An 11,992-nucleotide genomic window follows, 5' to 3' on the forward strand; every position below is an offset into this window, starting at 1 on the left:
GTAAGTTGTTATGCGAGACATAATTATAACATATAATCTAGAGGCATCCGATTTAGAATTAGAATAGTTATATCACCCGCACGATGCTACGAGTTAATTTTTTTATATAAAAAATCTAAATAAAAATTAAGATTTAAAAGTGTTAGGATTTTGTAAAGTTATACCGAAAAGTCTTGAGTATGACTGCAACGCCTGATCCAAGAATAATATTTATAATATTAATAATAACATTAAACTTGCATGACCCAAGTTTAAGTGGGTCTAGCTGCAATATCAAATCCAATAGTCTTGGATGTGGGTCTGGCTGTAAAGTCGTGTCATAAAAATATGATAGTTAAATAGATTAATTAAAAAGAAAAAAATAAAGAAAAAAACCAAAAGAAAGAAAAAAAATCTAAATTAACTGGGTTAACCTGTCAAACCTTAGATTCGTGTCGTAAAAGTTTGATAACTAAATAGAAGAAAAAAAATTTGACGGGTTAACACAGAATTAACTGGGCTAACCTGTCAAACCGAGTTAGCCCGTCAAACCCGAGATCCGTGTCATGAAAGTTTGATAACTAAATAGAAAAAAATTAAACATTAACAAACTAAATTAAATTAAAAAAACAAACAAAAAGGCATCAGTTTTTTCACTGTGGACTGCACCATGCAGTCCACAGTCAAAGGCATAAAAAAAAACTAAAGGCATCAGTCGATAACTAAATAGAAAAAAAATTAATATCAACAAATTAAATAAATAAAAATTAATTAAAAAAGAAAAGAAGAAGGCATCAGCCTTTTCACCATGGACTGCACTGTGCAGTCCACAATTAAAGGCATAAAAATAAATAAAAAATGCAAAAAAAAACTAAAGGCATCAGCCTTTTCACTGTGGACTGTATACAATATTAAAAGATGAAATCGGAAGAACAAAATTAATGAGGAAAAAGAAAAAAAATCTGAATCAACTAGGTTAATCCGTCAAATCAGGTTAACCCGTCAAACCTGGGATTCGTGTCATGAAAGTGTGATAACTAAATAGAAAAAAGATTTAATATTAATGAAATAAATTAAAAAAATATTAATTAAAAAGAAAAAAGCAAAGAGAAAAAAAACCTACAAGAAGAAAAAAAACTAATGAAGAAAAGAAAAAAAATCGGAATCAACTGGGTTAACCCGTCAAACCTTGGATCCGTGTCATGAAAGTCTGATTCTGATAATTAAACAGAAAAAATTTAATATTAAGAAACTAAATTAAAAAAAGACAAAAAAGAAAAAAGATAAAAAAAAAAAAAACTAAAAGCATCAGCTTTTTCAGTGCAGTCCACAGTAAAAGGCTTAAAAATAAAAGGAGAAAAAAAAAGGCACACGCCATGAGTTAATTTTTTTTCTTGCATAAAAAATATCAAAAAAGACTAAGATCTAAGAGTGTCAGGGTCTTTTTACAAAGATATGCCCAAAAGCCTTTGGTCTAGCTGCAACGCTTGACCCAAGAGTAATATTAATAATATTAATAATAATATTAAACTTATATGACTCAAATTTAAGTGAGTCTGGCTGCAACACCAAACCCAAGAGCCTTGGATGTAGGTCTGGCTGCAAGGTTGTGTCATAAAAGTGTGATCATTAAATAGATTAATTAGAAAAAAAACCAACAGGAAGAAAAAAACTAATGAAGAAAAAAAAAATCTGAATTAACTGGGTTAACCTATCAAATATGAGATTCGTGTTATGAGAGTTTGATAACTAAATAGAAAAAAAATCGACGGGTTAACCTGTCAGGCCCGAGATACGTGTCATGAAAGTTTGATAATTAAATAGAAAGAAATTTAACATTAACAAACTAAACTAAACAAAAAAAAATTAATTAAAAAGCAAAAAAGCAAAAAAAAAATCCGGGTTAACTCATCAAACCAGGTTAACCTGTCAAGTCCGGGATCCATGTTATGAAAGTCTGATAACTAAATAAAAAAATAACATTAACAAACTAAATTAAACAAAAAAAATTCAATAAAAGAAAAAAAACACAAAGAAAAAAAGCAAAAAAACCCATAAAGGTATAAAAAACAAAAACAAAAAACAAAAAAAATTAAAAAAAATAGTTCAGCGTTTCACTATGGACTGCACAGTGAAACGCTAAGCAGTTTTAGTATATGTTATAATTGCAAGTATCAGTTTATATAGCATGCTCATGAGCTCTATATTCGGTAAAATTTATATTGTTACTATAGTATAACATGCGAAAATATGAACACATGTTAAGTTTTTGATATTTTAGACGAAAGGGTTTTGTAATGAATTTAATAGTATAGAAGTTTTTTTTCAACCTGTTCCTTTTAATTAAAGTTTTTCTTATCTATTTGATAATTCTGTCATAATTGGCTTTACTCAACGCGTGATCTAATTTGATGGTAAATACCGATACAACAATCGATAGTTTATTGTAATTTGTGCATCTATCCCATAATAGTTTGTCAAAAAAATTTTAAAATTCTAAAGAACCTAACTATGTCTACATTTGATTCTTTATCTACACTTGAATATTCAAATGCATAACCCTCATTTATTCTCATTGCATCCATCATCATACTCCTATAATGATTATTATCATCATCTACAACTCCATGAACATTTCTAGAACTAGAAGTTGAGCCAATCATCGTTTCTATCATGGTCTCATAAGGAACATAGAGTTTTTTGTGTGCAAACTAACATAAGTTTTTTTTTTTCATGAATTTTTTTTATAAAAGATGCATTATAACAACATTTGGATCAATGAGCTTTTTATTTTTACACCTCTTATATAGATATCTAATACCACCTCCACTAATATTTTATGGATTAAATAGTGCATAATTAATAAAACCTTCAATCCCATTATAATAATTCATCAGTTGCAACTCTTTGGATGAAACTCGATACATTTAAAAATGATCATAGGAAACTTATATATAATATTGACAATAATGAACTATTGATTAATAATGAACTAAACAAAATACCAGTACCAAACTAATTAGTTATCATTGGTTCAATTCAAATATATTCAGTCTATTTTAATTGTACCATTTAATCATCATCAGTTTTCTCTAAAAATTTAAATTTCTCTAAATTTATAAAAAAATTCAACTTAACAATAAAATTAATAAAATATAAAACATACCTATTAAATAACTCATTATTCTTTTAATTATAATACCTAAGTTACAAAATCAAACTTGATTTATCAAATAAAAAGCAAATATAATTTTTCAAAACCTCAAAGAACTCCAATATGTACAAATCGTACAACAAATTTCTATATAAAAAAAATATAAAAAAAATATAAAACAAATAAACACATAAACAAACTACATATACTACATAAAAATACCAGAACAATTAACATAAAAATAGATTATAATAAAACATAAGTAGGTTTACTTGCTTGATATGACAAATCTTCGAAATAAATTGAACCATGACAGAGATACTGATAACTTGGTTGTTGTGGTAATTGGATTTGTGATTATGAGAGATTAATTTGTGGCAAAATAATGAGAAAGGGTGTTGTTTTGTAGAAAAAAAAAGGAAGAAGAAGAAAAAGAAATGAGGGAGGAGGGTTGTTTTGCTGGCTATAACTTTAGTATTACCGACGAATTCCCCGACAAAAATTAACAAGAGTAAATTATATCGGTAATTCATTGAAAATATTGACACATTAGATTTTCTGATGGAATTAACGAAGGAATATTTACCTTATTTTTTGTTCTTTGAATCCCACTAGTGTTTCCATATATATTCACTAACAAAACTTTTTATGTTGGTTATTACTGGCAGAAACAACGTCGTGATTTTCCATCGGCAAATATCAGTATTTTTTTGTCGGTTTTCTCATTTGTATTTGACAGTTTTTTTGGTAGTGAGTGTACATTGAAAATAATTTTCTTTTCTATTATGATAAAATTTATATGATCTCTATGTATATTGTATACTATAGCATGTTAAGTATTATGATATATATTTTGAATAATATTATATAAATTAAAACATTTTTAATGATAACTTATATACACTAATGTATTAAATTAATATAATTTGTGGACACTATACATAAATAAATCTTAATATAGTACTATTTCCTAAAAATAGTATAAATATATAAATTATTTCTTAATAGTAATTCATTATTTTGCAATAACATTATATATTTTAAAGTATTATATATATATATATATATATATATATATATATATAAAGTATTGTGATAATTTAGTTCTTTGATCCTTCATGATGAGTGTTTTTCACTCTTTAAAATCAAGTTTAGGTTTTCTTTAACTAAAAGTGAATTCCCTTCAGTTTTCTAAAGTGCAACCAAATACAAAAAAAAAAAAAAAAACTAAAAATATTGATAAAGTTTGTATAGTTTTTACAATGAGATGAGACATAGAATAGTTGTACCTATCATTTTCTTTTTGAAATCAATATCATTCATGCAATTAGATAAACCTAATTTGAATTAATGATAATACTATAACATATAAAATGTTGAATTAAATTATACCATATTGATTAAAAAAAACAAAATTGAATAACATGAAAGTAGAGTTGCAATGGATGAGTAGAAAGAACACTATCAAATTGAACACAAGTCATGTATATGATGAGCTAATATATCTAATACTCATACATAAATTTTACTCTAACAGTTGTTTAGTTAAACATGTCAAGTTTGTTGAATAATAGAAAATTATTCTCCTTTTTATTTTTTATTTCCCCCTTATTTCCAGTTTTTAATATTTATTCATTAATAATGCGAAATAATGTTTTTCAGTGAAGAAATAAGAAATGCATCAAAATTATAGATATTTTCATAAAAAAACAAAACCATGATTTATAATAGTCATCCTAATTAATATTTTCTGGTTACAATAATCTAATTTTAAATATTAATTTTATTCTATTTAAATACAAAATTATTATTTATAATTTATACTTAGTAACTAAAAAACAAAATTTCGTATATTAGATTTATAATAAATGTAAATAAATTAATAAAACTAGCTAAATATAAAAAAATAAAAATAATACTTTTAATGATTTACAACGCTAAAAAAATATTTGTGCATATAAATTTTTTATTTACTTTTCACTTTAATTTTTTACATTTATAAAATATAGAAAATCCTGTTTATAAAACCCATAAAGAATCTCATTTTTTTTTATTTTTTGAATAGAAAGACATTTACATTTGAATAAAAAATTTAAATTTTATTTTTTATTCCAATCTTATTAAAAAATAAAATATCACTTCATTCGTTTAGTTCTTATTGGATGTTGTCTTATAATGACAAAATATCATTTGAATCTTGAGACAACAGGGCTACTCGACTCAACTCCGACAAGCCGACAGCCACGAAACCTGGGCCATATGTAGTGGGCCTAATAATATGATTCGCGCTTTCAAGTTAATTTGTTCGGGTCGCCAATTGTTGAATCAAGACAAGCAAGCCTGTTCACTCCATCAGCTAATTGAGTTCGTTTTAATCGCGTTCCTCAAATGTTTTTTAAAAAAATTATTAAAAAATATATTTTATGTTTTTAGATTTTTTTTATATATTATTTTAAAAATAAATTTTAAAAAATAAATAAAAATTACTTTAAATCACAACCACCATCATAATTTCAAATAATAAAATAACAACCCCCCCGGGGGGTTTGGCCTCCAAGTACAGCTCCGGAGAGCATTGCACGCATTAAGCTTTTGACAAAACTGTATTTTTTTTAACACAAGCAAAGGAAATCATGGTCCCGATTCAATTTACCAACTCGTTAATAAACGAGTCCCATAGGAATAAAAAGTTCTATAAATCCCACATGGTAATTTATATGTTCTATTTAGATGTCTTCTCTCTATTAAACTATTTACTAAAACAATTAAAATATATAAACGATACTAGATTAATATTATTTTTTATTTATTTGGTTAATTGCTTCATGGAAGCTACGGGTCAAGTCAAATTTTTTTGAACATAAAAAATATATTTAAATATTGCTAATGTTTTTTCCCTAACAGAAAAAAATAAATCATGTGAAGGTTTACTCGATATAACCTGGTTGACTTTATTGGTTCCAAAACAACCCATATAACCCGTGAAAACATATTTTGACTAAACAAAATTTTAAGATGATATGTTTTCTTAATATTAAAAATAACAACATATTGGATTGACCTTGGACAACTCAGGTTAACGTGTCAAATTCATGACCTAAGTTATGAAACTATGATAACCCTAGAGAAAACAAATCAAAATAAATTATTAAGCCTAATTCTCAATCAACCCAATATTGAATAATGAAATTTTTTTAAAAAATCAATTAACAAAGAACCTAAAAAACAACTCAGGTTAACATATCAAATTTGCAACCCGAGTCATAAGACCGAGATAACCCAATCAAAAAACAAATTACAAATTTTAATCCCTAACTAACTTAATATTGAAGGATGAGATTAAAAAAATAACCAATTAAAAAAATAACATAAAAACAGTCCGAGTCAATTTATCAAACCCATGACCCGGATCATCAGATTGAGATAACTTTATAAAAAAAATAATTTGATTCAACCCGGTTTAACATGTCAAATCTACGATTTTGATCTTGAGACTAAGATAACCCTATAAAGAGATAGAAAACAAATTATAAAGCTCGATTTTTAATCGTCTATGTCGGACCTAATATTGAACAATGAAAATTATAAAAATTTTAATTAAAAAATAGCATAAAAAATAAGTTAAGTTAACTTGAGTTAATCGTTTAGCATTATTACCAAGTCATGAGACCATGATAACCTAATGAAAAACAAACCAAAACAAATCATGAAATCTAATTCTCAATTAAACACAATATTAATTGATGAAATTGAGGAAACAAAATCAATTAAAAAAAGAGAGATAAAATGAGTCAATTAAGTTAAAAATAAATTATGAAACTCAATTCTCAACCGACCCAATGTTGAATGATAATGAGACCAATATAACCTTTTAATTTTTTTTAAAAAAATAACCTAATTTAACGAAGGTTAAAATGCCAAAACCCGTGACCTTAATCTTAAGGCCAAGATATCCTCATAAAAAGCAAATCAAAATAGATTATGAAACTCAATTCCCAATTGATCGAATGTCGAATGATAAAATTAAAAAAATAATAATTAAATAAAATATATAAAAAACAACCCGAGTTAACTCAGGTTAATCCGTTAAGAATTATTCTCATGTTATAAGATCAAGATAATCTAATGAAAAATAAAAAAAAACAAATTAGAAAATTTAATTCTCAATCAAATCAATATTAAATGATAAAATTGAAAAAAAAACTAATTAAAAAAAATTGAGTCAACTAGATTAACTTATCAAATTTAAGATTCGTGTAATGAGAGTGAAATAACTAAATAGAAAAAATTTAATATTTAAAAATTAATTTAACCAAAACAAAGATTAATTGAAATAAAAAACAAAGGAAAAAACAAACATAACTAAAAGGCTCCGGCCTTTTACCGTGGCACAATAAAAGGCATAGAGTATAATATTGAGGTTCCTAGCATAATATTTAGATTTCTAATTTGAAGGCCTAGTAATTTTATTTTTTCTTTAAATACAAGCCTAACATGAGCCAAACTCTGGCCCACATGCCTGAGCTTTTTAAACAGGCTGAGTGTAGCACGAAGAATGGTCTTTCTAATTTTTTTTAAATCTTTTTTAAATAGTTTTTAGTTTTTCTGTTTAGCTTTTTTTTATCCTTTAGTTTTTTTCCAGTTAAAATATAGTAAATTAGTCACGGATATTAAATTCTTGGTTTTTTTATTATCCACTTCACTATACTACAGCGTGGTGTAAACTAGTCCATAACTAAATAAATACAATATATCGATTTCTGTCACATTCCAAGACGAGTGGCTGAAGGTGACATCATTATTGTGGTGTGCCGACAAGGAACGCAAAGCCGTTTTAAAAAACCGTGTTTCCAATTCCAAGTACACGTGTAGCATAGAAGTTGCTTTCATCAGAGGGGCAGTTATGTCCTAGATCATGATCCATCACTAATTTGCACGCTCGCCCATCTTCATGCGTGTATGATAGACAGATACGATGCGTTCACAGAAGTAGAAGTATGTATGTCTATGACTTGGATTACGTCACAATCAATATCATATATTAAAAGTAATAAATGCAAACCATCATCAGCAAACCTTATTTTTATTTTTATTAAATTTTTTATTTTAAATTAATTTGTTAGCACTTTTATATAGTTTTAATGCGTTAATAAAAAAAATTAAATTTTAAAAAATATTTTTTTAATAAAAATACTATAAAAAATAACAACTACCATCCTTCTAAATATCTTTTAAATAATATTGGTAATAACAGTTGTGATTTTTTTTTTCTTTTAGCGTGATTTTTTGCTATTTAAAAGTAAAAAATACATAAACGAAGTCAAAAGAAAAAGAAAAAACCTTACTGTTAGTAGGACCTAGAGTATCTTCGAGAGCTGGAGATCATCATTACAACGCACAATTGGATGTCGACAAAATATTTACCTTGTTGGCTTTCTCCTTGTGTGGTGCAATTAAAGACAGAAACATGGCCTCATCTTTATTTGACAAAAAGTTTCTAACCTTTTCCTCTTTTATTGCTCAAAAGATTGATAAAATATCTTCAAATATTTTTTTTAAAAAAATTAGCTTAATTACATGGGTTTCTTCTGTTTTAAGTCGAGGCAAAACTCCAAAACACTGTCATAATGTCAAGAAAAAAGAAACCTAATTATCGTCATTATATGATGGCTTTGTTCTTCAGCTCCTTGGCTCCCACCCAGTTAACCTTGGCTAGGAAAAACATTTCAACAAGCAGCGATAGGCATCTTTTTCTCACATGCACATAGTGCATGAACTCAACTGATATAGAATTATTAGTTGAAGATTCTACACCAAAAAGAAAAGGGAGGTCTTTTCATTATGTTTTGGCTTAATTCTTAGTCCATACACAGCATTTTCTCTACATGCATATTCTTGATTCTACAAAGATTACACCTTCGATCTTCACCTCTCATCCCAGGCAAATTATGCCTTCACTCTGCGTTCCAAACCCCGACTCCGCTAGCTTTCTGATATAGAAAACCCCAACACATTTTCATCTTACAGAGATACATATGATATATATATATAAAAACCCTTTATAGAGAGTGAAAATAGAGCAAAATTCCTAAAACCCCAAACCCCTAACGGACCAAAGTGATTAAAGAGGTTGCTGCATTGTCACAACTACGGGACTAGTGACTGTGTGCTTTCCATCTGCCCAGATTACTGAACCACTCTTCATGCTAGAGGCCCCAGGTGCGAGCTTCACTGCTGTGGTTTCCACTCTAACAAGGAAGTTCAATTTCTGCCCCACCCTCCTAAACACAAGCTTCTCCGGCTGTACGGTGACCGAAGTCCCACTAGGTGGCCTAATTGTAACTTTGTACACGGAATTTGGATCCCCGACATTAGTCACTGTCCTAATAAAATGTGTGGACATCTGATGCTTGCCATATTGTTGGAACACAACAGTTAATGAAGGGTAATTCAAGTTCCCTGAGTGGCCTGCCCTTTTGGCTCCACTGCAATCTGCATTCCTCCTAGTGACCACTTGAATGTTGGTAAGTGTATAATTTGAATTGCAAAGGAAATCCATATAATCAAATGATGAAATATCATAGATCAACCCAGGATTCATGGCCTTTTGCGGGTGAACATGACCAGCACCGAAATCTAACACAGTAGAAACATTTCCAGTGGACTCGTCAATCATTTCTCCGCCTCGATTATCAACAGTATACGCAGTTGTCATCAATGCCGACCTTATTGCTGCCGAACTCCATTCAGGGTGAGCTGCCTTTAACAAAGCGGCTAATCCGGAAACATGTGGACAAGCCATTGATGTACCTGAAAGAATGTTAAATTCAATTTTTCGCTGGTCAGACGGAATCCCAGAGGGTCCGACTTTATCAGGCCAAGCAGCAAGTATGTTCAAACCAGGAGCAATAACATCAGGCTTCAAAATTTCAGGGGACTCGGGATTTGGCCCTCTAGCTGAAAATGAGGCTACCACTGGTGCTGGCCGAACATCAACTCTAGTCCCTCTAAAAACAATAGTAGCAGTAGGTGGTGATGACTTTGATTTAGAAGCCGCAGACATGTACCTCCTAATTTCATCACCACCAGAAGCACCAACAGCAGTAGCAGGCAAAACATGACAATCAGCGACTAAACCTTCACCATCGAATACCCCATTTGCCAAAATCATCCCAACCCCTCCAGCTTTCTTCACAACCTCACCTTTAGCAGCCCTTGAATTAATCCCTCTATCACACACCACAATTTTCCCTTCAACCAACTTGGGATCTAAAGAACCCTCTAAACACAATGAGCTAGAATACTCGTCTCCACCTCCACTACTCCCAGCATGAACCACTGGATACATCTTCCCTGGAGCCAGACCTGGCCCACCATAAAGACTTACACCAGAAATCACTTTCCCGTTTCCAAGCTTAACATCAGCCGGAAAATCCCTATCAATCGTCCCAGCACCAACAGTAGTTACCCATGGAGCTACATTAGTAACAGTTAAACCTCCAGGTCCACCGTTCCCAGCACTAGCTGATACAAAAACCCCACGATCCACTGCTCCAAAAGACCCAATTGCAATGGCGTCTAAATAATAAGGCACTACAACGCCTCCAACACTTAACGAAATAACATCAACCCCGTCAGAAACAGCAGCATCAAATGCAGCTAAAATGTCAGAATCATAACAACCGGCATTCCAACAAACCTTATAAGCAGCAAGTCTAGCTTTTGGTGCCATTCCTGCAGCAACCCCACGTGCATACCCAAATGTTGATGCCGGAAACACGTATCTTCCGGCAGCAATGGAAGCAGTGTGAGTGCCGTGGCCATCAGAGTCACGTGGCGACCGGTACTCGGTCGTTTCATTCATTTTGCCGTTTGTTGCCTCGTATCCATTGCAGAAATAGCGAGCTCCTATTAACTTTCTATTACAGGAACTTGAAGAGAAGTCTTTGCCACTAGCACAAACCCCTTTCCATCTTGACGGGACAGGACCCAAATCCCGGTCATTGAAGCTCTGCCGTTCAGGCCAAATACCCGTGTCGATAACTCCGATCACAAGATCGGACCCAAAATCCGACTCTTTGAGCAAACCAGCTCCGTCGGTTGTTTTCAAGCCGAGGAATTGAGGGGAGCGCGTGGTGTGCACGTGACGCACTCGTTCAGGGATGACAGCAACGATATGAGGGAGAGTCTGGAGCTTGAGAGCTTCAGTAAGGGAAAGTTTGGCAGAGAAGCCATGGAAAACGGTGTCGTAAGTGTGGAGTAAATGGGGAGTGGTTCCAGGGGAGATGGAGGAGAGAGAGGAAGTGTACCATTGCTGGTGGGTGGGGAAAATTAAGGGTTTTGAGTCATGCTGGACTTGGACAATGAAGGTTCTTGGTTGCTCATTAGTTGAAGAAGAAGTTGCAATGGCGAGGAGAGAAAGAAAGGAGAGGAGAGAGAGCATCGTGAAGGAATGGAAGTGGGGATTGATTTTGAGTTCTGCTACTGACTGAGCTTAAAGTGAAAGTGGTAGAAAAGGAAGTAGGGAAAGAGAGAGAGAGCGCGTGTCCCATTGAACAAGTTGGGGTGTGTGCAAGCAAAGAGACAACAAAGTTTGTGTCTTTGTAATGGGGTTCTGTGCCTCTCGGGAATTTTTGATTTGGATTATTGTTATTATTATTTTCTTTTTGATTTAAAACATTTTATGTATGAGTTGCGTTATACGGGTGGATCAAAGCTTCGTTTCATAGACAATTGTAACATAAAATGCCCTGCTGGGAAATTTTTCTGTTGTTCCTTTGAAATTTGTGGAAGGTTGTCTTTAGCATATAACCTCCATCATCACCATCTTCCTTGATACCGCCTCCGCGTCCACCACTA

The 11,992-nt window shown here is 31.1% G+C and overlaps 1 protein-coding gene across 1 annotated transcript; it reads right to left on the bottom strand.

Annotated features, from left to right (window-relative positions):
• Nucleotides 1–8,948: 8,948 nt before the first annotated feature.
• Nucleotides 8,949–11,714, bottom strand: LOC133674395 (subtilisin-like protease SBT1.5). Its single transcript, XM_062095480.1, has one exon. The coding sequence runs from the start codon at nt 11,574–11,576 to the stop codon at nt 9,255–9,257; it is 2,322 nt and encodes a 773-aa protein (XP_061951464.1). The 5' UTR covers nt 11,577–11,714; the 3' UTR covers nt 8,949–9,254.
• Between the last annotated feature and the right edge of the window lie 278 nt (nt 11,715–11,992).

Source organism: Populus nigra, chromosome 1, assembly GCF_951802175.1.
Source record: "Populus nigra chromosome 1, ddPopNigr1.1, whole genome shotgun sequence".
NCBI lineage: Eukaryota > Viridiplantae > Streptophyta > Magnoliopsida > Malpighiales > Salicaceae > Populus > Populus nigra.

Coding starts and splice junctions, on each gene's coding strand:
- LOC133674395 (XM_062095480.1), bottom strand. CDS start 11,576: ATGCTCTCTCTCCTCTCCTTTCTTTCTCTCCTCGCCATTGCAACTTCT.